At 42.6% G+C, this 13135-nt stretch overlaps 1 protein-coding gene across 1 annotated transcript in view; it reads left to right on the top strand.

The window, feature by feature from the left end:
* Positions 1–13135, top strand: part of LOC138625015 (E3 SUMO-protein ligase PIAS1-like) — a 54466-nt gene that overhangs the window by 15530 nt on the left and 25801 nt on the right. Inside the window, exon 2 of the mRNA XM_069705666.1 lies at positions 11233–11728. Within this exon, the coding sequence (XP_069561767.1) occupies positions 11233–11728 (496 nt within the window). The remainder of the gene's footprint in view (positions 1–11232; positions 11729–13135) is intronic.

Raw genomic sequence — 13135 nt, 5'->3', positions numbered from 1 at the left:
CCAAGGCTTGGGCGGGCGTGAAGCTCTTCCTGTTGAATCAACAGTACAAAATCTGAGTAACCTTGTTAAATATATCTGAAGGGACAAGTCTGCAGACATAAAACTTGAGGCAAGTTAACTACAACTCCCAACATGCATTTTGGAAAGGAAACTTCAATCACCAAGCTAAAGATTACACTTATTTGAAATTGGAGCTGCAGCTATTAGTTAACAGAAAAGTAAATCAATCTTTGAGTCCAGCTTCTTCAGTGTGAGGACTTACAAGAATTGTTTTCATCATCATTGCAAACCAAATTTCTTTGGTTTCTGGACTGTTGGGCAGACTGAACAAGACATTTGAAGATCTCAATTTGGTCCCTGAGAAACAGCGAGAGGCATGTTCTTGGTTTCACAGTTTATCAAGACAATAAAGGGCAGCGAGGGCAGAAAAGTTTGCAGTTAAAGTCAGTTTCATTTTAGACTCTGGATCAGTCTGATAAGACATTTCTGTCCCTGCAGAGATAATTCTGTTGCAGCAGCTCTGGCTGGTATCCAGACCATATACTGTAGCTGTGGTGGTTGAGGCTCCTGTCTATCGTATTTATAATGTCACCACCGCCCAGAACAAAACTGTTAAAAGAAGCTGGATTTACTTAAATCAGATGGTCATAACGTAAAATAATCCAAGAAATATTTGTGTTCCTATGTTGGGGAAGCATTAGGTCGTATTATTAAAAGTGTGTCGATGCTGCAAGCAGTTGCTTTGTCTGCAAACCATGCCTGAGTATATTTACATTATGGATGAACTGTTACTTATTTAGAAAATATATTGTATGAACTGTGATCGTGGCATCTGCTCTTGTCCACACTCTTTTTCTATCTTATATAAAACAAAGCTCAGCGTTTCATCAGTGCAGCATTAGCAGTGTGACCATCACAGATGTGTGGATCTTCTCAGCTGATGTATCTGTCTAAGCTGCCACCTCCAGCTTCACCACCACCCTCCTCCCATCCTTCCTGACCCTCCCCCCCCCACCCTCCTCTCGCCCTCCCTCTCCTCGCCCTCCCTATGTTTTCACCGGAGCTGTGGAGAATTTCATTCGGTTTGGAGGCTCAGCTGCTTTACTCTCTCCTCCCCATCCCCCATCATCCCTCCATCCATCATTCTCAGCAGCTCTGGACACAGCAAATTATTCCCCCACATACTGCTGTCCAGTCTGACGAGAATCTGTTCGCTGTCTGCAGGTCTTCAGAAGCACTGAATTCAGTTTCCTTCAAAAAGGCCTTAGAAGAGTCTAAAATGTCTCGAATTTAATTTGCAAAATTCATGAATATTTTTTTTCTCTCGCTGGCAGTAATGTTGGTTGTAAAATGTTGTAAATGAGATTCTGCTGAAGGAGGCTGTTCAGTCCTTTGTGTGGAGCTTTATTCTGCCCATCAGACCTAATATATGCGTTTAAACTAGTGCCTGCTGCGGGAGTTAGGAAACTCAATGTCTCATAACAGGCCAGTTTTATCAAAATGAGATGAATGATTTTTAAATTGTTTATAAATTCATCCTTTTTATTCTGATAATGCAGGCCCATGTCCATTAATTTAATTTAGTGCAGAGGAATTATTTTCCTTTACCGCTGGGGAATATTAAAACTGTGATATAATAATGCAGTAAATAATTATTTGTCTTACTGTCTATAGTGGCATTCAGTTGCACGTTCACAAGGTCTTGAAAAAGTCTTATATTCAACTCAGAAACTCTGATCTAAACATATTGGGCGAGATGACATTGTTCAGTTACCATCATCGAAACCAAGCTCAAACTGAAGGCTAAAAAAATCTCCACGATGTAGTGGCTAATTCTATAAAAGACATTTATCGGTTCCATGTTTTGGACAATTAGTAAACCTCCTCTTTCACACTGGACCGCTGAAACAACAGGATACGACTAAATATTATCTTCCTCCTTCTTTTCTAGTCAGCAAACAATCAAACGGCATCACAGACGACATCAGCTCGGTTACTCTTCTGAGTCTCAGCTCATTAAACCTCCTTCCTGCTTTTTGTGGTCAAATGTACTTTTTTTCCAAAACAGCTGAACTCACAATTTACTTATTCTCATTTGATTATTTTCTGTCTTTTATTAGACAACTGCACTGGTAGAAAATATTGAATTTATCGCAGCACAGAAGACCAACCCGTGATCAACTTGTTTTTTTTTTCAAGAGTAATGATACCTGAAAGCTTATATTTTGGAAACTGCCTTAACTAATCCATATCTGAAACACTTTTCTACGACAGAACTGTCAAACAGAGATGGAAAAATATCTCGTAAGACTTTAAAAAAAATTTGTTTTACCTGTGTTAGTTTGTAAGTCAGGTGTCCAGTGTTTTCGTCCAGTGTTTTTTCCTGAGGTCTCAGGGGCAGTTTGGTCAGTCAGCTACAGATGTTTTGGGAAGAGGAAACAGCACGTCTCAGTACACATTACACAGTGCTGCACCTTCTGTAAATAGATTTCAATGTTATTTGCTCAGACAGTGCAGTTGAACTGGGCTTTTATTCTCATGTGGTTTCATCTGTTATTAGCTGTTGAATTTTGTGGTTTAAATACAACATTTGGAGGCACCTCCACTGAGCGTCATGTCATTATCTCTGGAGGTAAATGACACGACGCTCAGCAGTACAAAGATTTAGACGCTTAAACTGGACTTAAAAATATGTGAATTTCGGCGCATTAGACGACACAATGTCAAAGCTAATGACATTTATTAAAAAGAAATACAGCGCAAACATACTTATTCATTGCAAAAAAATATAAATAATCCATAATTTAAATGATAAATAGCTCAAATGAAGACCAAACATGTTTGGGACACCTAACAGTGGCTTCAGCAAAGATCACGGTAACGATGAGTTTGCTGTTCTTTGTGCTTGACAACATCTCGGGCTGAAAGTTTCCTCCGTGTTTCATCCAGCACAGCTTTCAGTTAATTCGCACTGGAGCACCAACAAGCTGCTGTTTCTTTTTCCATCGCATCCCAAAGGTGCTTTATGGGATTTAAATCAGGGCCTTGGGAGGGACTTTCTCAGACTTTGGTCTAACAGGCAGCTGGTATGGTTTGGATCCTCCTCCTGCTGACAGATGGACTTCTGTCACTTCAATCATATTTTAAGGGATTTCATTGCATCGAACGTTCCTTATATACATTTCAGAGTTGAGAAATTCATTGATAAATACAACTTCACCTCCACCACTGTAAGAAAAACCTCCCCAGAATTTCCTCCTCCGTGCTCTACTGCTCTCCTTTCTCCATATAAATGAATTTGGACTCAACCGACAATAACACATCTCCAAAGCTGCTGTCTTTCTGTGGATGTCCTTTTGCACATTTAATCTATGCTGTCTTATTATCGGAGCTTATCCGTGGTCTCCACCTTGTCCCTGTCCCTGTGTAACCGTACGTGTCAATCCTATTTGAATGGATTGACAGCTGAGTTGCGGCCGGTGAAGCAATCCTTGCTGCTGCTTCTCACCTGTTTTTCTGGTCCTGTAGGTTTCAGTTTTAATGTCACGTGTTGGTCAGATTCGTGCTCATTCTGACGAGAAGTCGACAGCGGTAAATCCTGATCGTTTTTTTTTTTGGGTCACATTTAAATTTACTGGACTCATATTTGTGAAAAATCCCACAGACTGGTAAGTCTGAGGCAACAATTTTCACTTTGGCTTAAAAAAAACCACACTGATATTTGTGCTGTGTGTGTAGTGTATAAGACCTCCCCTGTTACCTCCAGCTCATCTCTTTGTGTTGTATCCTCTCTCCCTCTTTTACTGCCCTCCTTTAGTTGCAGCTTCCCTTTGCACCTACATGTCAAGTTGTGTCAGTGAAACAATACAATGGAGCACATTCTCTCACAAACATGCTTTGTTTAAACCGTGGCTTTTCACTGCAGTCGAAATGGCAATAATGGGATGCTGATGTTTGTGTTTTAGAATTAAGCAAGTGTTGAGTATAAAGTTAAAATGCTTTTCAAAGTTATGTCTTCGAAGAGAGCAGCAAGCAACATATGCCCAATCTTTACTAATGTTATGACACTGTAATGTCAAAATGCCTCTTTGATATTACTTTAAAACAATGATTTCCTTTCAGATGCTTTGAACAGTGTCATGACTAAACAAGCCACTGCTTCTTTATGAAGTGCATGTAAATTCATCCTTGAGCAGTCAAAACACAGCCTGGCTCCACCTGCCTATCTCTCACATCTTAAATCTTTTCTGTGTTTATAGTCTAGAAACCCTGTTTGCATGAAGGTTCCCTCAGCCACTGTGAAGGGCGGACCAATCAGGGACCGGTGGGCGTGGCTAAGTGTGTTTACGATGCAGTCGAGCATTTGAAGCCTAATATCTAAACAATGATGGGATTATTTTCAGATGGACTGCCACAAAACTAATAATAAGGAGGGACTTAAACGAATGACACCATCATGACATCTGGAAACAATGTGTTGACTTGTATTTCATGAGAGAAGTTGAATGGGAGTCTATGGAGCCGGAGGCTTTCTGGAGCCAACGGGCCAGTTTGAGGGACTTCCACATCGGCAACACTTCTCAGACCCGGAGGCTACGTCCAGTTTTATACACAGTGTATGGTTGTTTACAGCATACATCATATGGTAGCCAGTGCTGATTGGTTAAAGGCTGCTCCAGTAGTGTCAGAATTAACCTGAGGTCTCGGCCCATTGGGCTGCAACGATGGGACACAATCCCTAATGGAGCGTAGCCAGATCCATATATTTATGAAGTTAATGTGGGTCTGGCAGTACCAGGCTAAAACATTTGTTGATTCCACCTTCTTAAATGTGAGCCTGTACAGGTTTTCGTTGTCGAGCTTGATGGTAAACTGTTCCGGTCACTTTTGTTGAGAGATGATCAGAAAATGTGGCTTTTGACTCACTGAAGACGACAAACAAAGTTGTATTTTTCCCCTATCAGTTGATCATCATTAAGAAATAGCTTTGTTTGTGTTTGAATAACCTCTCCCCATCCCCCTCCCCATCCCCCTCCCCATCCCCATCCCCATCCCCATCCCCAACCCCCTCCCTCTCCCCATCCCCCTTCCCCTTAAAAAAATACTTGTCAAATAAATCACTCGGTAAAATAAGCTGGGAGCCACGTGTCATTCAGATGCTGTGTTTGGTCGGTAAAACGGGGGGAGTTTGATGGAGGCCACCTGTCCTGGGAAGGAAAATGATTGACAGAAGAGAGAACAAGAAAAGGAGCGAGTGAGAGGAGTGAACTGGTCATCTATCTCCCCTCCAACACCTCCCTCCACTGTTTTCACTCCTCTGTTTGTTTTCCCTCTTTTTCAGAGGAATGTTACACATCCGCAGTGTGGTGGAAGTGTGTGTGTGTGTGTGTGTGTGTGTGTGTGTGTGTGTGTGTGTGTGTGTGTGTGTGTGTGTGTGTGTGTGTGTGTGTGTGTGTGTGTGTGTGTGTGTGCATGTGTTTGTGTGTGTTTGTGAGTGCAATGTTGGCGTGTGTGCGTGCATGTTTGTTTGTGTGTGTTTGTGTATTTGCTGTGTTGCGAGAGTGGGAGGGGGGTGTCGTGTGTGTGTGTGTGTGTGTGTGTGTGTGTGTGTGTGTGTGTGTGTGTGTGTGTGTGTGTGTGTGTGTGTGTGTGTGTGTGTGTGTGTGTGTGAGAGAGAGAGAGAGAGAGAGAGAGAGAGAGAGAGAGAGAGAGAGAGAAAAATGGTGGGCAGCCAGTGTCATCATTTCTTCACGTCCCCCCTCTCGTCTTGGACATGCATATTTCATGGAAGCGGTCGTTTCTGTCGCCAGCAGGAGAGTTGCTGGGTCGAACCAATGAGCTGAGTCCCAGAGTGCCGTTCAAATCTTGGGATAGTGACCAAAATAATACTGAATTCAAATCCAGATTATTGTTTTGTGGAAAAAAAAAAATATATATACGCCCGAATTGTGAAAATGCAAAGACAGACAGCTGCTGCCTGCGTGCTGCACCTGTGATTGAGCTTCCTGCAGCAGGAGCCGTCTGTGTTTGACTGATGTGTTTTTATAACTGCAGCATCGATCAGACCAAAGGCATCAGAATTACATTCACATATGGACGCCTGCCTCCTGGTTTTTGCCTTTACTGTGTGTACTGTGTGTAGTGACAAAAAACAGGTCTACGTCTTGACTGGTAAAATGTGTATTCCTGTGTGTGTGTGTACTTTTTCTTTACGTAGTGGGGACATACATTTGTTTGCAAAGTCACAATGTGGGGACTTGACTTTCTTTTGTGTACTCTCAACGTAAATCATGACATTTTAGGGTGAAAATGACTCGGTGTATGGTTTGGGTTCGGCAACTAGTCGTTAGGGTTAGGACAAGTCTTCAGGAAACGAATGCGAATCAGTGTAATGTCCTCTGAAGTGCTGGAAACACAACTCTGTGTGTGTGTGTGTGTGTGTGTGTTTGTGCGCGTATGGTTATGCATATGTGGCAGCTGTACACAAGATGCAGTGTTTGGTCTGTAAACAGCAGCCTCTGCTCTGTCACTTTGAGCAGTGTGAAGCTTGGTTGGAGCCCAGATTGTGTAAAATGGTCCTTTCCTGCAGCACTAAACACATAAACTGGGTCATCCCAAAACTCTCACCGTAGAGTAAAAAGGAAGTTTTTGGTTTCTTTTGAATTTGAAATCAAATGAAACAGAAAGTATGATATAACTTTTCATTTCATGCTATTTCTATGCAAATAGTGCATACGTATACATGCTTATGCCAAGGTTTTCTATATCCGAAAGTATGTTAACATTACAGTGGAGTTCCTATCTGCTGTTATCATACTTCTGGATGTATTTACTGTACATACCGAGGCAGTGGAAAGGTAAAACCCACGACAAGGAAAATAGCTTTAAGACTACAGTTTTTCTTCTCTTTCTGCCTATTAGTAATTTATTTTTCACATTTTACAAATACAATATATTTTATTTTCTTTGTCTTCATATAGATCCTCTTCTATGTTTAACTAAGTTTAACAAATCCTAAAAAATATCTCTGACTAAAACTGCTACAGAGCAGAACAAACACGGGTTCTGGATGGCCTCAGATGAAGTGTCATGCTGTTATTTGAAGCAGAAAACGGTTGTACTTGCGGCACTGGCAGGTACCGAAAGCTCGATGTACAAAAGTGAAACAGGTTTTACTGTAAACTGCGACACTTTCGGGGTTTCAGTTCCGTTCAGACTCACTGTTGATATCGTACGTCCGTTTTAATGATCCAGTAGTGAGAAGTTTCTTTCACAACTGGGCCCCTCACACAAAAGAAAATCGAAGTAGAGAACGGCTCTGTCCTCTCCAACATTACAAACAACAGAGGCTCGGCAGCTTTTCAAGTCAAAAGATGATGAAAGTGCTCAGAGAAAGCAAAACAAAAGCTCATGTGTGAGGTAAGGCGTATGTCTTTCTTAATGTATGTCAAATTTGATATGCAGATCCAATATTCATTTCAAAACATTTATTGTTCAAATGGCCTAATTGAAGATATTAAAGGAGAAAAAAAAAATAACCTTAGCGGGATCAGTGTCAAACAGGAGGATCGTTAGTTACATGAAATCTGTTCCAGCAATGAAAAAGTGGCCTTTGTGCTTCTTAATATTTATTTTTCAAGTGTAAAAATCTGCCGCTGTGGTTAGGTCACAAGAAATAGCCTACAGCCTTCATATATGTCATTTTAAATGTCAATTAAATGCAGAACCCCAGTGTAGCTCAAGAAGAATATGCCTCATTATAACAAGCAAAAATACAATTTTGAAGGCTGAAAGGCTTAAACCTCTGTATGGACACTGCAGAATACATATTCTGTACATAGAAATTATAACCGCCGTGTGTACATGTGTATATAATTGATTAGCTCAACGGAAATGGACTCACTGGGCACCAACAGTTTTGAGTGCTTTGTCATTTAAGGGGCGTGTGTTTGTGTGCGTCTGTGCTTTTTTATCCCTGCTCTGTCATTACAGGAGATGAAGGGAGGAAGTTTGTCCAAGACTCTCTCAGTCTGCCCTGTAGGTTTGTGTCTGTGTGTTAGTAACAAGAAAGAAAGATCTGATTATCGTGTGCAGATACAGTTTGTGTTCATTTTTGTAGCCCGTGCAATGCAGCTAAGACTTTTCTTTCTTCAAGGTCCGTCTCGTAGCTTTGTTAGGAACATGTACTGACTGCATGGTTAATGGATGCTACTGATGGCTGCTGAGGGTTCATAAGAACGTTTTCACCCACCTACACCGTTAGATAAAAGAACGTGTGCGTAACTCACATTTCAGCTGTATGTCTTTGTTTCCGTCAAATAGTAATGAAACAGAAACAAAAAGAAAGCATTGGCCTAAGCCTAGTTTATGTTTCCTATTTGTGCTCCAGACAAAAATGTTGTATTTATGTTATTGACCTAATTTATGCGTTTACCCGTTTCTTTCTGTCCTCTGATCTCTGCGTGTTTCACAAAGGACAGAGCTCAACACCTGCTCACACTGTGCAGAGCAGACACGCGGTGAAGCAGAGCCAGGGGAGACTGGCCGCTTGTTAGTCGATCATGTTGATGGCGTGCTGCTCTCTGACAAATAACAAATTTTTGGGGGGGAAATATTGCTAAAATGGGTAACTAATTATACTTGAGCAGCCGTCAATATACCTCGGCGGTCCACACAAGTTAAGTCAATGTGTGGGAAACACTGAGTGTGCAGTCACTTTTAATCCTCTTAGAATGACTTCAGGTCTGCACCAGGTGCGGGTCCTCTTGTTTACAGGGTGCTGTATTGCACCATTTCTATAGTAGCCTAGAAGGGACAAATCAAACGCCGGCTCTCAGGAGGAGCTTGGGTGGGAGGGTCAGGCAAAAGGTGTTCAGGGGGTTGTAATCTGCAACCTTACTGCTCGGTGCTTCTAAAATCAGGGGTCTCCAACCTTTATTCATCTGAGCTACTAGACTCTTCCAGGTAGATGGTGATCGACTGGTTGGAGACTCCTGAACCAGATCCAGTCCCGATCCCCTTTGTGTTCATTCGTTCACAACTTCCGTCTGTCCCATCCGACGAGCACGCTTCATCACTGAGTCAGCGTTCATTCATTCTGCCTGCTCTGTGCTCACCACACACCTCCTCCATCAGCCTACTACACATCTGCAGCTCATCTCCCCTCCTCCTCTTCTTCCTCCTCCTCCTCCTCCTCCTCCTCCTGCATTAGCAAAAGTGGTTTCTTTGTTCATTTTGTGTTCAATCATTCAAATGTTGTAAACCTTTGGCCCTGCCGGGAGCGTTTGTGAATGTCAGGGACTGCCTGAAATCATACACACTGCTCCTTTAAGATTTTTACTCGTTTCAGTGCCTCCCTCTTTTTTTAATTGGGGATGTTCGTGGTTTTTTTTTGCAGGAAATGCTGACGTACAGTTACTGGGGTTTTTTACTTAAAGTCTGAAGATTTACCTGACGTTAAAAGTTAGTCTACTTAGACATACTGGTTTATACATACTGCATACCGCTTGTGCTTGCTGTAGTTTGGGCTTGAAGCTAAATACTTTTCCCCCGTGCTCTTGCTGCAGCTCCTCCATCCCACGACCCCCTGGGAGGTGCAGCTTCAGCCTCACATTGAGCTGGAGAAAATCTTTTCTTTGTTGGTTAAAGGTTTTTTTTTTCTCTCATTCCAATAAAAAAAAAAAAAAAGAAGAAGAAAAAAAAAAAAACTTGCTGCATTGAAACAAAAACTGCACTGTGAGTGCTTTGTGTACTTGTACTTGTATGGGTGCTGTTCTCATACACAGGTTAGAGAATTAAGCTCCTCTCGTACAGAGACTTTTATGGTATGCACTGCGGTGAAATGAAACGCTGTTATGTCAGGAGGAGAACTGTACAGTGTTTGAGGCAAACTTGTCAGCTGTGCCGAGCTCAGGTATTTCAATGTACAGACTCAGCCCAGCCTCTGGTATTGTCGAGAGACAGCGCACCAATGTCAAGCCTGATAAAACCCCAGAATAGTAATGCAACTCATCTAATTACGCTTTTATTTTCTGTTTTTATTTTCATACTTGAACACGTTTGAAAATAAAGCAGCCAAGTGTCTTCATCCACCGTCAATCCCCAAATGTTCCAATGCGAAATGAGACTAACACTGTTCATGCAAAAGTAGTAGACTGTAGTAGACCGTCTCTGGACTCTCGTAAATCTGTAGCTCTGTCGGATACGTTTAACGTTTGATTTACGCACTCTGCTCCGACTGGACAGCCGTCTTAGTTCTGCACAGAGCTACTGTACTAACACACAAAGACGTTTTTAATTTCCTGTTGCACGGTTTGTTTCTTGAGTGCAAAAATGCTTCTTTTTTTTTCCGACTGTTTATGTTGTTTAACCTTATACCAGACAGCAATCACACAAAAAAATGGGCAACACTGGTAGGCATTGCAGTGCTATATCAAGACAGGAAGCGATTCTCCCTCTCCCCTCCTGAAGACAACAACAACATCTCTGTGCTTGTGTTTTTGTGGGAATCAGTCGAGAGCAGTCGACCGTTGCCTGGTTTTTGCTCGCACTGAGCTGTTCTCCACATTCCCCTGTACTGCCACTAGATGTCTTTTAAATCTTGTGGCTCATCGAGCGACTCGAGGCTGCAGCACCAGGTTCACAGTGAACAAGCAACCCAACTCTGCCACAACTTTTGAGTCTGTATGTATGAAAGTCCTACAGAGTAAACCTGCCTAATGTGTCCCGGCTCGGCCCTGTTTCTCAACACGGTAGCTGGAACACCTCCAGAGGGTCGTAGCTGCACAGCATCTTTACTACATGCTCTGAATCACCTCGACTGGCAGAGAGAGGCTTGATTCAGATATTCTCCTGATTTGCTGCACTTTTCACTCAAGTTCCACCCCGTAGAGAAACCTTTCTTAAACAGTCTCACAAGTTTAGTTAATGTTCAGACTTAAAGAGGGAAGAAAAACGCTGGGGGCTGAGTTGAAAGGAGTCTGTTGCCTCAGGGATTGGTGAGACAATGAATTGTGATACAGGAGGTCCAGGCTGAGTAACAGATTTTGGTTTGAAGGATTATTACACACTTCAACTACTTCTCTAAATTTAACTTGCCTGTTAGTTGCCGCTAAGATTGGTATTTACCCCAATTTGCATTAGTCATTTGTATTAGTCATAAGCAACTGGTATTGGCATTGCGACTCAAGAGTTTATTTCTCATCCTGTCTCTCATCCCTTCCTCAATCGCAGCAAATGGTGATGAGCCTGCGGGTGTCGGAGCTGCAGGTGCTGCTGGGCTACGCTGGGCGCAACAAACACGGACGCAAGCATGAGCTGCTGACCAAGGCACTGCATCTGCTGAAAGCCGGCTGCAGCCCCGCCGTGCACATGAAGATCAAAGAGCTCTACCGACGACGCTTCCCCGCCAAAATGATTTCCCACTCGGAGCTGGCCCTGCCCGGGCCGCACCACCCGGCCACAGCTGGAGTGGTCGGAGGAGGGGGCGCAGCGCTGCCCGCTGGCCTGACACAGCTGGCGTACGAGGGTCACGCCGGTCACGGCGGAGCCCCGTCGCCTGCTGCCTTACTGCCCCTCACGCTGCTCGGCCCTGGGAAACACGAGTTGACGGGGCTGACGCACCACCTGCCCACCTCGGCCACGCTGCACCCAGTCCACCCAGATGTCAAGCTCCAGCGGCTGCCCTTCTACGACATGCTGGACGAACTCATCAAGCCCACCAGTCTAGGTGAGGAAACGTGTACGAGCGTGTTTTTTTGTGCGAGAGGCGATGTCGGCTTTCAAAATAGTTGAAATGGCTTTATAATTTAGACGTTTTTGTACCGAATGAGAACTGGAATAAAAGAAAAACAGCGATGAGGCTCCAAAGAAGCGTTTAGCTGTTAAGCTGCAACTTTGTCGTTTTGGTTCGGTAATGATTGAGCTGTTGTCGGTCACAGCGGGCATCATTTCAGAAAAAACGCCCTATAAAACCACAGTGCACCGCCTGCTCAGCGCCAAACAGCAGACAGACCAAGTCAGCAACTACCAAGTAAACATAGTCGAGCGTTTAGCAGCTAAAGAGCCAAATATTTGCCTCAGGCAGAGACCAAAAACCGAGCGACAAGGAAAAAAAGCGTCCTTTAATGATGTCATGTGAAAATGTTGTGTTTACAATTTGTGTCCGCTGCCCTGGAGGTGTCAAAAATATTGCAAGTTTCTGTGAGTAATATTGAATTCTCACAAGAATTTGATTAGTTTTTGACAAGATGCCACATTTTTCAGAGCGACCCATCTTTGCTCAATCAATAAAATATCCTTTCATCAGATGTTAATATAGAGTTTTGAAACAGAACCGTGAGTTTATAAATAATATGCTTAGCTGAATTTAAAAGACACTTGTTATTTCAATGTGCCAGATATATATTTAATCTACATTTAGGTAAATACAGGTATTACATCTCACCTAGTGGTAAAAGTAATATATAGCTACAACATCCATTCAATTTTGGCCAGGAAACGTAATTACATGTCCTATTACCTTCTCCACACATGCTTCCGTTTCGTATCTTTCTCGTCAAACTATCTAATAAATGTGAAAATGCTGAAAAAAAAAAAAATCTATGAGGAAGTGTGTATTTATATCACTATATTATTGCCATAATAATCATGGCGGCATTCGCCACTGAAAACATTGACATTTTCGTTTCCTCTGTTGCATAAAAAGGCTCCCTGCCTGAGCCGGTGTGTTGTGCTGCCTGCTAATGTGTTGACGGGTCACGGAAAAGTTACTGCAATAATATCTTTTGCACATTTCTCACGAGAGTTAAGAGCAGACAAAGGCCACAGCTAGTTCACAAAGGGTGTGGGGGAATATTTTGAGTGCTTTACGCATTCCTTCATCCAAAAAAGTAAAAGCTGGAAAATGTTCCTTCTCAGATTCTCCTGCAGTTGTTCAAAGACTGAACCTAACAGCGGTAACACTTCACTGGGTGTTTATTTCCATTGATTAGTAAGAAAGCGTACATGTAGTCACAAGCTTCTAACCATCATATGAAATATTTTTCTTTTTGTGCTTTCTGAGGTCATTATTAGAGTGAACCAGTTGCTGCATAATTCCAGTCTGCATTACCGAAGAATAACGGCTCTTATTTGG

This window comes from Brachyistius frenatus, unplaced genomic scaffold (genome assembly GCF_029030835.1).
Source record: "Brachyistius frenatus isolate BFR_SWC_R1_liver_20210118 unplaced genomic scaffold, ASM2903083v1 Contig_58, whole genome shotgun sequence".
In the NCBI taxonomy this organism is placed as follows: Eukaryota; Metazoa; Chordata; class Actinopteri; family Embiotocidae; genus Brachyistius; species Brachyistius frenatus.
The sequence above is the reverse complement of the archived record's forward strand: the minus strand, read 5'-3'. Positions and strand labels throughout refer to the sequence as shown.